General features: G+C 41.4%; 1 protein-coding gene across 1 annotated transcript in view; it reads left to right on the forward strand.

Annotated features, from left to right (window-relative positions):
- Window positions 1–13,969, forward strand: part of cntln (centlein, centrosomal protein) — a 133,414-nt gene that overhangs the window by 63,278 nt on the left and 56,167 nt on the right. The window contains exons 16-20 of the mRNA XM_041784419.1: window positions 1,897–1,994; window positions 4,390–4,919; window positions 10,051–10,132; window positions 12,467–12,548; window positions 12,899–13,167. Of these exons, the coding sequence (XP_041640353.1) occupies window positions 1,897–1,994; window positions 4,390–4,919; window positions 10,051–10,132; window positions 12,467–12,548; window positions 12,899–13,167 (1,061 nt within the window). The remainder of the gene's footprint in view (window positions 1–1,896; window positions 1,995–4,389; window positions 4,920–10,050; window positions 10,133–12,466; window positions 12,549–12,898; window positions 13,168–13,969) is intronic.

Raw genomic sequence — 13,969 nt, forward strand, 5'->3', positions numbered from 1 at the left:
TGCAAAGAAGAGTTGGCCAAAGTTTCTCCACAGTGATATGGAAGACTTATTGCCAGTTATCACAAACGCTTGCTTGCAGTTATTGCCACCAAGGGTGGAACAACCAGTTATTACATTTAAGACTTTTTTCCCATAGGGCCAGGTTGGTTCTAATGTCAAGAAACATTTCAGTGAGACAAATATTCAAGAAAAAAAAAAATGGAAGGGGGTGAATACTTCTTCACAGTGTCATGCAGTGTCTCCCAGGCCCTTCATATGGATGCTTCTTCAGGAAGTGGCCCCCATTCCAAACTAATTGAATAGCTCTGCTTTAAATGTTAATTCTAATTCAGGTTTACAGCTGTCAGAATGAATAATTATTTGGTCCAGCAAGATGGTACCTACAGCTGTATGAGTGAATAAATGTCACTTGTGTTAAACATTGGCATTTTAAATGAGGTGTTAACATTCTGGCTCTATTCGATATATTTGCACTTGGTTTAAAACCAACATATTTAGAGCCTCATTGGCTCATTACTTGATACTAATAGGAAAAAGTATTTGATAGGAAAAAAGCACGAGTGGCCACAGCATTTGCTCCTGGAGAACCTCTGTGACCCGATCAAAGGGATGAAGGTTTGGAGTGCTCACGCCACCATCACGCTAACGAAAGGCAGCAGATGAAAGGAACAGGGCCTTTGTGCTGCAGTCCATGAGGAGATGTGGGAGGGATGTTAATATATGCTGCAGTGCCAGGACCTCCTCCAACTGTGGGTGACTAGGGAGCCACCGCGTCTTCTTATCAAGGTAGTGCTGAGGTGCCAACTCCCAAGCCACCAGCACTGTAGCTGGATAATTGTCTCCCAACCTGGTTATGTATCCAGTGAACCCGGCAGCCCTCCTGTCCTATTTGGTGCTCTGTCTGATTGAATGTGACATGCTGGGAAGACAAAAGAGCAGGCTAATTCAAAGTAACAAACTTCCCTGGGCAAAGCGTCAAATGCAAAGCAAGGGAGCAGCGGCTCCTCACAACATCACCCTCGCTCTCTCCTTCTACAACCTTTTTTTTTTTTTTTTTTTTTTTTTTTTAAACTCGGTCTCTAAAAGATCAACTGACCTGTAAAGCTAAGATCCTGCATATTTAATGTTCTCACTCTTAAATTATTTTCGTCGCCTTGTCTTTAATGTGTAACAGGGGAGAGTAAGAGGCTCAAAGTTTTGTATTATTTTGATGCCCTTTAGAAGAAGAGAAGATACTGTAACTTTGGGGGGGTATTCTCTGTGTCAAACAGTGACACTGGGGCTTATTATATTGTGCATTCGGGCATGAATATGTGCGCATCAAATCCCCAAGTGTTTAGACTTTAACTGCATGCATTCTGTTGTTATCATAAAGTCTAAATCAAATGTTTACCAAGGCCACTATTGAAGTTCCTACAATAAAGCAGAGTGTTAGTCTACGGAGATTATATATCCATTGGGGGAACACAGTGGACTACAAAGCAGGGCAGCCCGGGGCCGTGTGTTCACAAGGGATTCAAGCACTTCTCTTCGTTTGTTTAAGATCCCCAGAGAGAGGTTGCACATAGCATGTATCAGCATGTGCTTTTGAACACTGTTTTCCTATTTCCATGTGGACTACTAAATAAAACACTTTTCTGATAATCAGCAGGAAAAAACGCTATTTGATAAAATTTAAGAAAACAATACCTGGCTTTTAGCTGTAAAAAAAATCAAGTGCCTTTGTGTTCGTACTTGTTTGACTGGCAAAATTAAAAAAAGAAACTAGACCTTAAGAAGGAAATTAGACCTTAGTAATGCTAATTCATTTAATGTACCCTCTTCATTATCATTTCATTGATTGCCGTCTGCCTCTGACACATCATGTCACAATAATGAGCTTTGTTCCTTTTGCAGAATTGCTTCACAGAGTGGTGGAAGAGTGCCAGGTCAAAAGCAGCACTCCGAAAAAGCTTTCTGTTTCTTCAGAGCGATTGGAACAGTCATTTAAAAAGGTACATCACTTTGCCATCACTAAGTGTTCTTTGTCACCGCCAATAAAAGAAACCCCACAAAGTCTCGTTTAAGCACAGAACCTTAGAAAATCTCACAGTTGATGAAAAAGTATCCACTCTCTTTGGAGACTTAATCATGCAGTCATTTCCAAGTATAGTTGTCATTCAGCCATGGCTAGTCCACATGTTCATGCCAGAAGGTCAGTGGAGAAGACAGTTCACAAAGAAAATAGAGGAAAATTTAACATACCATAAATGTTGCTTGGGAGGATGTACATGTGTTTGCATGCATGTGTTTATATGCCATCATAGCAGTGAATCATCTAGTGTGAGTGTAGCTGTTTAATTTTGTTCAAAAGGGCACCAGGCCTCACCAGCAGGCAGAGAGAGAACCAAATAAAAGGAAGCGATTGCCTGGAGGCATGAACCCAGCAGGCATCCACTGTTCTCTTAAACAGTCTCCACCAAAGATCTAAAAACACTCTTAAGTGCTCCTGGTTACTGCCTAGTTAGTGGTGATCAGGGTTAAAGGGTGCCCGTCAGATGTTTGTAGACTTGCCAAGATGGGTGGGAAAGGGGAGTTCCATGACTGGCAGAGACATAAACACAGCATATACAGACTGGGATTAAAATCTTAGACTTTTTTCAGAGGGGAAACCTCTATGTGCACATTACCGCACAAAGGTGTTTTTTTTTTTTTTTTTTTGGTGATTTCACTGAAAATTTCCCACAATATTCAAGATAAGCTGCATGTATGAAAACAAATGGCAGAACCTTTCACCCTGACTCTCCCCAACATTTAACAACCAGCTACCTAGTAAATTTTCTGTGTGAATTAGGGTTGAGCTGATATTTGAAGACAGCAGGACATAATCAGGAAAATTCACAGCAAGCAAGCAGGTGAGGGTAATGGTGTTTATATCTCACAACCTGTGTGAATACAGTGCACATAGAGCACCTGCTTCATACTCTTCATACAAGCATCACTGATTAAAAAAAGTCCAAAAACATTCATTATACCGGACATGGACTCTGTTGTTATTTCTGTGTCATCTCTCTTCAGTTTTTAACAATTGCCAGTACACATTTCTTGAAACCTTTCTCCCTTTTCTCTAGATTGTGAACACAAAACCCAGTTTTCAAACTACATTGAAAAAACTTTGATTCCTCTAGCAAAGCCAATCACATCAGAACAGTTTTATCTGTGCTCAGTATCAAACACTGTTTACACATCATGCACACAGCAGTGAATATCAAAATATTAGTGAGCAGCATTACACACCACTCTGTAAAACAGAAAACGCAGGTCATGGATTGCTCTGGGATACGGTTTATTTTGAGACAACAGTGAGTAATTTAGTAAGTATGTGAAGTTTATTTCAATAATTGGTACAGTTACTAAAAATGCAGTTAAATTTTGAAAAGAAACATCAAAGAACAGAAGCTTTTTCACACCTGGACACATGCATAGGAGAGAAGTTGACTTTAAAAAACAAATGCTAAAAAGCAATACTGTATTCCTCAGACCTTTGGCAAGTTGATTCATCATCAGAATAAAGATGATGAAGACCTGCCAAAGAGAAATATTCGCTACTCTGTCACAGTTTACCTTCTGTACTGCCTAGTGTGATTTTTCATCTAGATTCCCATCTTGTTATTTCATGGACAAGAACTTGATCTATTACAGTTAATCAAATTTAATCTGAAATTTATTTTCCCTTCCTTGTAGTCTGCCACATCTCACACACTCTTCCTCCTCAGACTCTTAGAATGTCTCCATCCATCATTGATGTCAACTTAACCTAGCTTATGTTAGTTTCATCCCATCATTAGCAACAAGTGTTTTCAGTTTTGAGTCATTGTGTGTAAACTGTAACACACTGTGCTGTAATTGTTCTAAACATATGCTGTCTATGGTTACAATTATGCATCACAATTGCATCAAGATGGGAAATACTTTTTCTATTCAAAAGAAGCTGCAAACTGTGCCTTGGTAAATTTGTTTCAGGTTATGGCAAAAGGGTGATGGATGTAATAAACAGGTTTAGGCCACCAACCATGTAGTTCAGATTATGCTTTAGCAAGTGGAAAAACTGAGATGTTAAGTCCCATCAGAGCCACGACGTATGTCTGGCATGGATTGTCTTACACTGTAAGGATCATATGTGACCAGGCAATTTAGGAATTCAGGGACAGAATGTCCTGAGATTTCAAGAAATTTTTAGAAGAGTAATTTGGACTACTAACAAAGTGTTGAAACAAAAACATGGCATCTTTGCATGTTTTCACTAGCATTGTAAAAGCAATGTATGCAAAAGTATTTATGTGAAATTGGCAGATATCTGAAGAGAAATGCTATTGTACCTCTGAGGATCTTTATCTCTGATTCCCTCAGATTGAACAGCTGGAGAGGAGGATGGTATCTCTGGAGGAAGAGACAGAGAAGCTGAGGGAGGAAAAAGAGCAGTTACTCAAGGCCAAGGAAGACTTGGCCCACAGCTGCCGAAGATTTAAAGCCTCTGTGGATCACCTTCGGACCCAGGAAGCTATCCGTGAAGAAGCAGCCCAGGCCCAGGCCCTGGCTGAGGGAGAGCGGCACCGCAGTGAGATCTCAGCCCTGGAGGCCCAGCTGGCTGCCTCTCAAAAAAAGGCGACCAAACTTCATCATCAGTTGCTAAAGCTGAGACAGGAGTTAGGGATTCTCAGAGCAGCCAGGGACTTCTATAGGAACCATGCAGCAGGACCTGCACGGGCAGGTAGGAACGTCAGCAACATTAGCAACAAGGTCAAATTCAAAACAACACGGCTCAGAGGTCCACTCCAGCAGCACAGCCACCCAACAGTCAGCCCCAATCAAGCCATCAGCCGGCAAGGCCGCTGCCCAAGTCCCACTAAGGACGAGTGGGAGGACATGAGTGTGGATAGGTAATGATACACACACACACAGATGCTTTCATTCTCACTGCCTCCCACCTCATTATTTTAGGTAGTTGGGGTTGAGAGAGTGGGCTGGCTGAATTGTTGGGGGCCCCCGCAGCATCGAGGGGACAACGTGCATATGCAAAGCGTAAGCAAATGGGTGATTGAATTTCATCGTCTGTCTAGTTGGTATTCAGGAGCCAAAAGAAGAATGCAAGCAAGAATGATAGAGAGAAGGAGAGAGGAGGGGGAAACTACTGTCAGATCCTTTGAAATATCCTGGGACGCCTTTGCTTGGAGCTTATTGACTGAAATTTGCATGCAAAATTAGCCACCTCTCTGCACAAAGTTGAACGGATGCCAGAAAAGCCTAGGGATAAGGGGGTTGCCGAAGCCTTGATACCTTCCAGTGATGCCATTTTCATGCACTAGTCACGCTACCCCGAAATTGACAGTTTGGCAGTTTGATTTAATTTACTGGTCCTTTGCATATACCCTAACCCCCCCTTGACAGTGCTAAGGATCCCCCTGCAAGTACCAAATGCCCCCACACATCCAACTACTCCACCCATACACACACAGCCACGCAGGCATGGAAGCATACCCCACCCTGTGTGGAGTGATGTTGTTTATCTAGTGGCATGTCAATTCACAAATGTGTGTGTGTTACTTCTGTTTCCTCCAGCCACCCTGTTACTCCATCACAACACACACAAACACCCTTCCTTTCAATCTAACCCTCCCTCCGCTCTCCTCTCCTCGCCTTAATTTAGTTAGATAAATTTTGAATGACCCTACTCGGCTCAGTACCAGATGTCTACAAGCTGTTTAACTCCCTCTAAATAAAGAACCATCGACAGTAATTATTTCATGTATGTTTTATGCAAAAAAGCCACTGAGCCAACATTTATTGAGTGATGGTCGGAATGATTTGATTTCAAACACTCAGAGCTCTAAAGCTGATATTTATTTCCCCTCACTTTCTCTCCCTGTATCCCCCTCTCTCTACCCGCTCGGTCCTAGTAACTCGCCATCTTTTCACCGACTAATTCATCAGCCTGTAATCCACCCCATATCTATCCACATGAGGCCATTTAACAGGGACTGGGTGCAGCTATGCCCTGCTTTCCTAATGCCTCTCCATGTGGCTAATAAGCAGCAGTCTAATATTCCCTTTACCTGAGAGGAGGATCTAAGTGGATTTGTGAAGAAGGGGCCTAAACTGAGATGTTGTCTTATTTAAGCACCTGTCAACTGATTTGTTACTGTAAAGCCTCCTGCGTCTCTTATCTCACAGCGGTCTTCTTCAGCGATATGTCTGCTCAGTGCTTCCAGAAATACAGTACTTCTGCCTAAGGAAGTTTGGCCTAAATAGAGCCAAATAAAGATGTCAGACTTGTTAAGGATACTGACAAGTCTTTGTTTTTTTCTACTCCTTTTTATGGCTGCCTCTGGCTCCCTCTCTTAAGTTTTGAGCTTCTGCTTGAGGCAGCAGACCATTTTGAGCTGATCAGCAGTTTTGTTTGTGAGCAGGACAGAATAAGAGTAAGGCACCATGGGAAGAATATAGTTCTGAATCCCATTAGATCCTTCTCTCGGTAGGAAAATGCAGTTCATTTTTATCAATGGGTTTATATAAACACTGCTCTCAAAGTTTCTCTTGTCCTGAAATAAAAGATGTTTACAAAACAGCATACATTTAAACATTATTGCCTCTGTTTTGACTATATTAATAGAAAGCACTGTTTGACACAATACTCCAAAATCTTCCTCCAAAGCATGGAATATCCTTTAGGGAGCTATGATGTGTCAGTGCTGTACCTGGGTGATTGAGGTGGTGAAAGGGGACCCCTCCTCATTCAGTATTATATAAATAATACCGTTCGATATTTCAGTTAAGTTTTTCCTGTTCCATTATTATCTTATCACCCACACACATGCACATCTAATCTCTTATACACTATTTTATTTATATTCATCAGCAGCCTATTCAATAAAGATGCTCAAATAATGATACATTACCCTTTCAGATGTTCCACTAGATCAGGGCTCAGGAACCTTTTTGGTTGAAAGAGCCATTTTTGCTCGTACCCCCCTCCAGAAAATCTTTGAAGAGGCACAAAACATATTTGAACCTTCCAATGAAGATGACACAGTCAATTAGTCTAAGTCTTTGTCTATCGACATAACTGATTGAAAAAAGGTATGTGGCCATCAATTGATATGTTTGATCACACAGAAAACTTTCCACTTAGTCGTTATTTTATTCTTACTTGGCATTTTAATCATAATTTTCATTTTGATGCATTTAACAGCAAACTACAATAGAAATAAACTGTGTACATATTTTTTATTTTTATCTGTAAGTGCTATTATTAGCCAGCGATTATTTATTTTTATCCTTAATGATACTGATATAATCATTATTTCTTTATTCACCCACACACACTTGTTACATCTGCTATCAGACAGAGTTAATGTAAGATTTTGTAGTAGCCTATTGTTCACCTACAGATGAAACCTTCTCTACTTCATCTCCTCTCTCTATGCTGCTGTCTGTCTTTCTACGCCACATGCAGGAATGTAGTAGGAAAGATGCGTTTTGGCCCAATCAATAAACAGCATCCATGATCACTGGGTTACAGATTGCATCAATAATACAATCAGAAGGCAAACCGGAGCAATCGTGATAATCACTCCAAAAATCCACAAGAGAGTAGAATCAGCTGTTTACAGCCTTTCTCCCTCTCCATGAGTGACACGTGTCAGCACCACGGACAGCGCCACATTAACACACATGACATTTTCAGCACAGACATCAACAATCTCATCTTTTACAACACAAATGCACACTCGATAACTTACATTCATTACATGTCAAAAATATTTAAATCACCATCAAATTCATCAATCTTCTGAATGATAATAATTACGTCACAGCAACAGAGTTGAGAATAACAATAAAATGTGAGCTTGCCTCTCTTGCCTTTCTTTACCTGACTGATGCTGTTAAGTGTGAATTTTTTTTAGTTTTTCAGGCTGTTGTTCACATTATTACCATTCACATTCTCCGCTGACACTTTAGTCCTCCTTGGGTCCCACGGAGGAACCGGTTTTGTATGAAACTTATCAAAGTTGATCGTTGTTTTCACATTCTGATCTTCCCTCTTGCTGTGCTAAAGCAGATTTCATATATTAAAAACTTTACTCGCGTGATGAGCACAAAACTACTGCTTCAGGTGTCATAACTGTGACAAGACCACGTCCTGACCTTTGTTTCAAAAACAGGAAATCGGCATTTTGTCCTGCACCTTGGAGGCACGATGGCGCATATCAAAGTTGTTAAAATAGGCCTTTTTGTAAATATAAAGTTCCAAATGAATGAAAGAACTACACGTTTTTTGGATACAATATACAAATCTATCTCTGTATTGCTGTATGTAAAGCACTTTGTAAACAACTGTTTTTAAAAGTGCTATATTAATAAGTAAAGTTATTATCTCAAAATAGCATATAGCCTTTATTTCAAATTTCTGGCACAGCTGCAGAGAGCCACTTGGAAGGGGCAAAAGAGCCGCATGCGACTCCGAGCTGCAGGTTCCCGACCCCTGCACTCAATATTCTATTATCAAACCAGTTGATCCACATGTGTAGAGGCTGATTCTTGATGACATAATGTATCGCAATGATCACCCTAAACTATGAGTTCATGACTGCAACAAGTAAGTGCACTGGCAACAAGTAAATGCAGAAAACTGTTGAAATGACAGCATTCAAAGCTCCAATTTAGTGAGAGATGTTGCAGCCGCATAGGCGGATTTAAAGGAGGGACTTACCAGCAACGTCCCTTGTGGATGTGGGCTATGCCATGTAAAGATAAAAACAAAACATGATCATCAGATATACTTGGGTGGCTGTACATATACCTGGGTTGCCCATCCGATTGTGACATACCTGTGGAAAACACTGTGTAGGTGTTTTTACCATAGCCTTGTTTTTATGATGTCTTTGCCAAGTCACTGTTGAAAAATAGATTTAAGATCTGATGAGGCTTTAAACTGATTCAAGAAGAGACAGTATACAGAAAGATATTTTTTCTTCATCCTGAATTTTTTTTTTTGATTCTCTTTCCCCAGAAGTCTGTCCACTTAGTTGCATCAAGAATTTGATGGTTTGTTGGTACACTTAAACTGACTTTTTCTGTTTATTTTAGACAATTTTATGGTATTTGCTTCTTTGAATCTGCATGTGATCCACAGAAACTAAATTAAAAAATAATAGTGAGACGGCTACAGAACTTGTACAGTTATGTATCGTTGACACAGTTATTGACTCAGAGTGCCAGAAATAGCTATTAAAAATACCACACTCTTAGCTACTTCCCTACATATGTGAATGTCCCAGAGCTCATTTTAAGTCAGAACTTTTCAACTATGTCACCAGTCTGATGCAGAAAGTATTTGTTTTTATCTAACATCTGTAACCCTTGTCTTAGTGGTGGTGATTAGTGAACATCAGCTAGTCCCTTTGCCCCTCTCCAGACCCGGATTTAACCCTGACTAGCCCCCAGCCCTGTCATGTTCCAGTTAGATCTCCTCTCTGTGGTCTTTACCTCTGCTGCTTCTCCCAGGCCCCACCTTAATAAACCCGCCAGCGTAAATGTCACTGGCTTCCACCTTCACGTCAAAGGTCACTGTCAATAAACCTGTGTGTGTGAGAGCGTGTGCGAGCATGTGTGTTTGTGAGTACGCGTCTCAGGAAGCCCTTACCGTGTGTCCATCAGATGCAACTTTGCTTTGCTCCGCTCAGCCGTGCCTCTCACACACGTCTGTCACACACACAGGGCTAATGAAGGCCACAGCCGCTCTCATACATGTTGATGCATTCACCATCAGCTACAGACACTGCAGCTTTTCACTTAATTTACACCCACATTTACACTTCCAGCTCAGAAATTGGATGGGACATTGATTTTCTGTTGGTAGAAGGGGGGTGGCGAAATGCACATATTTTTTCTTGATGTCAACTAAATCAACCATAAAAGGTAAATTGGATTTTTGTCCACTGGTGGTACTTCAGAGCCAGGGTTGCTGGTTCAAATTCTGGTGTGGTAACCTCTTCTCCCTTTGCTCTACAGTGACAGTGGTGACGAGTACTCAGACAGTCTCAACAGTGTGCCTTCAAACTCCGAACCGTACAGACGACACTTTATCAGAAAGGTTAGTCTCCTATCATTCTTTGATCATTTTAGAGTTCAGAAAAGAAGAAATTTTCAGGGCTGTTGCACAATAAATCTGAATTTCATATAAACCTTAATGTATTGCAATTAACAAAAAATACATTGCATAGAAACACGCAGTGCTATTTCACTCAGCATGTTTACATTTTACCTGTTGAATGGAGACCCAATAATGATAATGGCCATGCTCTCATATCATTATGATGAAAATCAAGCTGGCTGTCGGCTGCCCTCAGATTTAGTGGTACCAAATAAGTGATAAAATAACATTTTATATTGTGCATTTAGAGAAATTAATGTCCTTATCACAATACTGAACAATGTTTTTGCCAATAGAACATGATAAAAAAAGAAAACCATCCTAACTTAACCCTAACCAACTGCAACCATTTCTGCTTGTGAGCATTGGTTAGGGGTGGCCCAATAGTAGGTTTATGCACAACTGCAAGCCTCTGAAGGATCTTAAACCTTGAGGATGCTTGCTGCTTTAAAAAGGCATTTTAGCTGCTGCTTTCTTAATCTGATGAATTTCTCTGGCAGAAACCTTCCTCATTATGCCTTTATCTGCACGAACCTGTCTGTGCTCTGAATCAGCCACAAATTTCTTCACAGTAAGATGATCAAGCTTAATTTTTTTTGATGCTTTCCAGCAGCAGAGAGATCCTTTTTCATTCCCATATTGCCTGAAACCTGTGGCCTGCTTAATAATGTGGAATGTCCTTCTTAAGTAGTTTTCCTTTAATTGGGCTCACCTGGCAAACTAATTATCTGAGATTTCTTTCAGTGACTGATAGAGCCCTGAGACACATCACCATCCATGAGTTAAATCGAAAAACCAAAAAATGACAATTTAGGGGACTTAAATCTAATTTGCATAATAATTTGGAATGCGGTGTAATGTGGATTATTTTCATAGCAATTGTAATCAAAAGTAGAAAGTAGAAAAAAGTAGAAAAGAAACTGATGAGTGTTGATAGTTCATGAAGTGTCAAACTTTTTTTTAGATTTTTATTTTGGCATTTTATGCCTTTATTGACAGAGGAAGACAGTGGACAGAATTGGAAACAGGAATGAGAGAGCTGGGGAGAGACATGCAGGAAAGTGCCCTGGGCCAGATTCGAACCCTGGGCCGATTGCGTACATGGGGCGCGCCTTAAACCGCTAGGCCACTGCGCCCCAAACTCACAGTTTTTACCCACAAATTTTTAAAACTTGGAGTATTTTAAATTGATATGACCTACCCCTTCTTTTAAAAACAAAGTAAACTGATAAAGATAATATTTCACAAAAGTGGGGTTTTACAAAGGGTTAGATTACCCACCTAGATTTGTATCCTATTAAATGTTCCTTGAATCTTTTGTTACATGAGTTGGAACAATAGGAACATCTTTGAACTGGCTCTTGAAGTGAGTCTTCCCCTTGTGTGCTTCTCAATGCTCCTTCTTTTCAGTCCTCTCTCCACACCATGAAATCAATAGGCCTGGACCCTTGGTCTTGTCCACATCAAACCACCTCACAGCTGGACATGGCAGCTCCAAACCCCAGAGAGATATGTCCGTCAAGAAGAGAGATGAAGAGAAGTACAGAGGGACCTTTAAAGATATTCTGTCTTCCTCTCCTATTTTTTTAAGAAGGTGGAGAGGAAGAGAGGCTTGTTGTTGTACATGTAGCCGGGGAGCTGTCAGGACCCATACTCTTAGATCCCCTTTAGTTTACCGGCTCCAGATCCGCTAAATGTGCCCATCAGCTCCTCCTGGGCTCATCGCCATGACAGCCCTGGCCCCTCACGATGTGGTATGTCACGAACCAAAGGGTTCATCTCCCCTCTCCTCCCTGCAAGGCACCGTGTGATCAAACCTGGCACTGATCAAATCCTACCTGAACCCATATACAAAGGAAACAGGCAGTGAAGGAGGGTTGGGGGCTTCTTTGATGTCGCTACAAACGAGGGTGCAGTTGGGAGGTGTCACACACATGCACACACATGCACACACATACATGCACACTTATGAGTGCAAATGACTGTACATGCATGTCATACTGTTGGATGAATCACGGCTTTGAGACGGTGATTGAACAAAGCCGGCATTTGCAAGCATCCGTCGTAGGTAATATCAGCTGAGAGGTGTTTGAGTAGAAGTCAGCTGAGCATGCTCAGGTGAATTATTAAAGCGCGCGGTGATTTGTCTTGTCCTGTTAAACTGAGTGAACCCTGTGATCATAGTGTCATTATAAGCTGTGCAACATGTCAACCGGCTGTGTTACATTTAACTGCTGCTTTTCATCTCTGTCTCCAAATTTTCTGTTCTTTCAGTCCTACAGGTGCTCACAGATCTTGAACACAAAAGCGCCAGCAGCAGGATCTAAAAGGAAACAACCTGATGTTCTGGCTGAAGGTAGCATAAGTTTTCCTTTATTCTACATCCATGCAGAACTATAAGTATCTAATCAACTATCAATTTTAGCAGGAAGAGCGTTAAATGTATGTACATGCTGTAGATCAGAAAAAATTTTAAAGAAGTTAACAAGCTTCTTTTTTTGTTTGTTTCCTGTCTGACTCTGCTGAATGAGTTTTAAGTGGAAAGTATTAATCATTCAAGTTGTTTGATTTATCACAGTTTTCACTTGAGCTTACACTAAAGGTGCTTTCGCATACACCTGTTAACTCCCAGCAGTAGCTTCTAAATAGGGATTTTTTTCTGTGCACTTGTCAACTCTGAGGGGCCTACGTGTACTTCCTTGTTAGACGATGAACAGCATGAGCCCTGGGATCGAGGGACGGGAGGAGAGAAGAGGAGGTGGAGGAGGAAGAGGATGCTAATGAAGACCCAACGCTGCTCCTCCTCTTCTCTGCAACAGCGCATAGAGTCCCTGCAGCGTCACGTTGACATACTGCGAAGTGCCAGGAAAGATGCTGTGCTTTCAGCCAGAGAGCTACGAAGGGCCAACGAGAAGATCACAGCACAGCTCAACTCCCTCACTGAGAAGCTGTGCAGCAGCAAGCAGCTCTCACAGGTAACTTTGGGGGAAAAACTAGGAAGATGAGTAAAACCAGAAGAGTAAGTTGTAAATGTTTGGGAGATTTTTTTTTACTGCCTTTGTCTTTCTTTTTGTGTTTTTTCTGTATTTGCTGGGCTGGGGAGGGTGCAGCTGAAGCAGGTCCTTTGCCCTTATCATGTTTAATAAGTGTGGCTGACAGGCCTGTGGAGGTCAGCGCCATGGAGCAGAGGAGAGGAGTATACTTGCTCTCTTTTTCTCCGCTGTTGTCTCATCCCACTGAATGTTTCAACAAGCCGTTTCCCCACAACAATGTGTGTCACTACCAGTTTCCTGATATGTGCACAGACACATACAAGGTGGCTATGACTGCCACATTGTTGTTTAGTTATTTAGTATCTGCCTGCAGGCAGGATGCACATGCATAGACACAATGATACACACACTAACCCACTGACTGATATAATTCAACAGGCAGGAGACTTCTTTTCGTGAATTAAGACATGGTTCAACTCAACGAGGACCCACTGGATGCCTGAAAAGTGGCATATGTCTGTATATTTTATGTGTAAACCAGCAAAGATCCGGTATATTGGCTTTGTGCACATGGGTCAGAGTACAACCCTCTTTGTGTTGCAACCAAGGAAGTGGCCCTCGTGCTCCGACCCAGGCAGCTGATTGCTGAGGCCCAACGAGACCTTAGACTCAGACACAGCAGTGAAGGCACTGGTGTACTCACACCCATACATAAATACACGGAGTGGACAGAGGGGGAAATTGTTGTCTTCCTGTTTGTTTCCTCTCTCCTCTTGCAGTATTA

This window comes from Cheilinus undulatus, linkage group 4 (genome assembly GCF_018320785.1).
Source record: "Cheilinus undulatus linkage group 4, ASM1832078v1, whole genome shotgun sequence".
NCBI classification, from domain to species: Eukaryota; Metazoa; Chordata; class Actinopteri; order Labriformes; family Labridae; genus Cheilinus; species Cheilinus undulatus.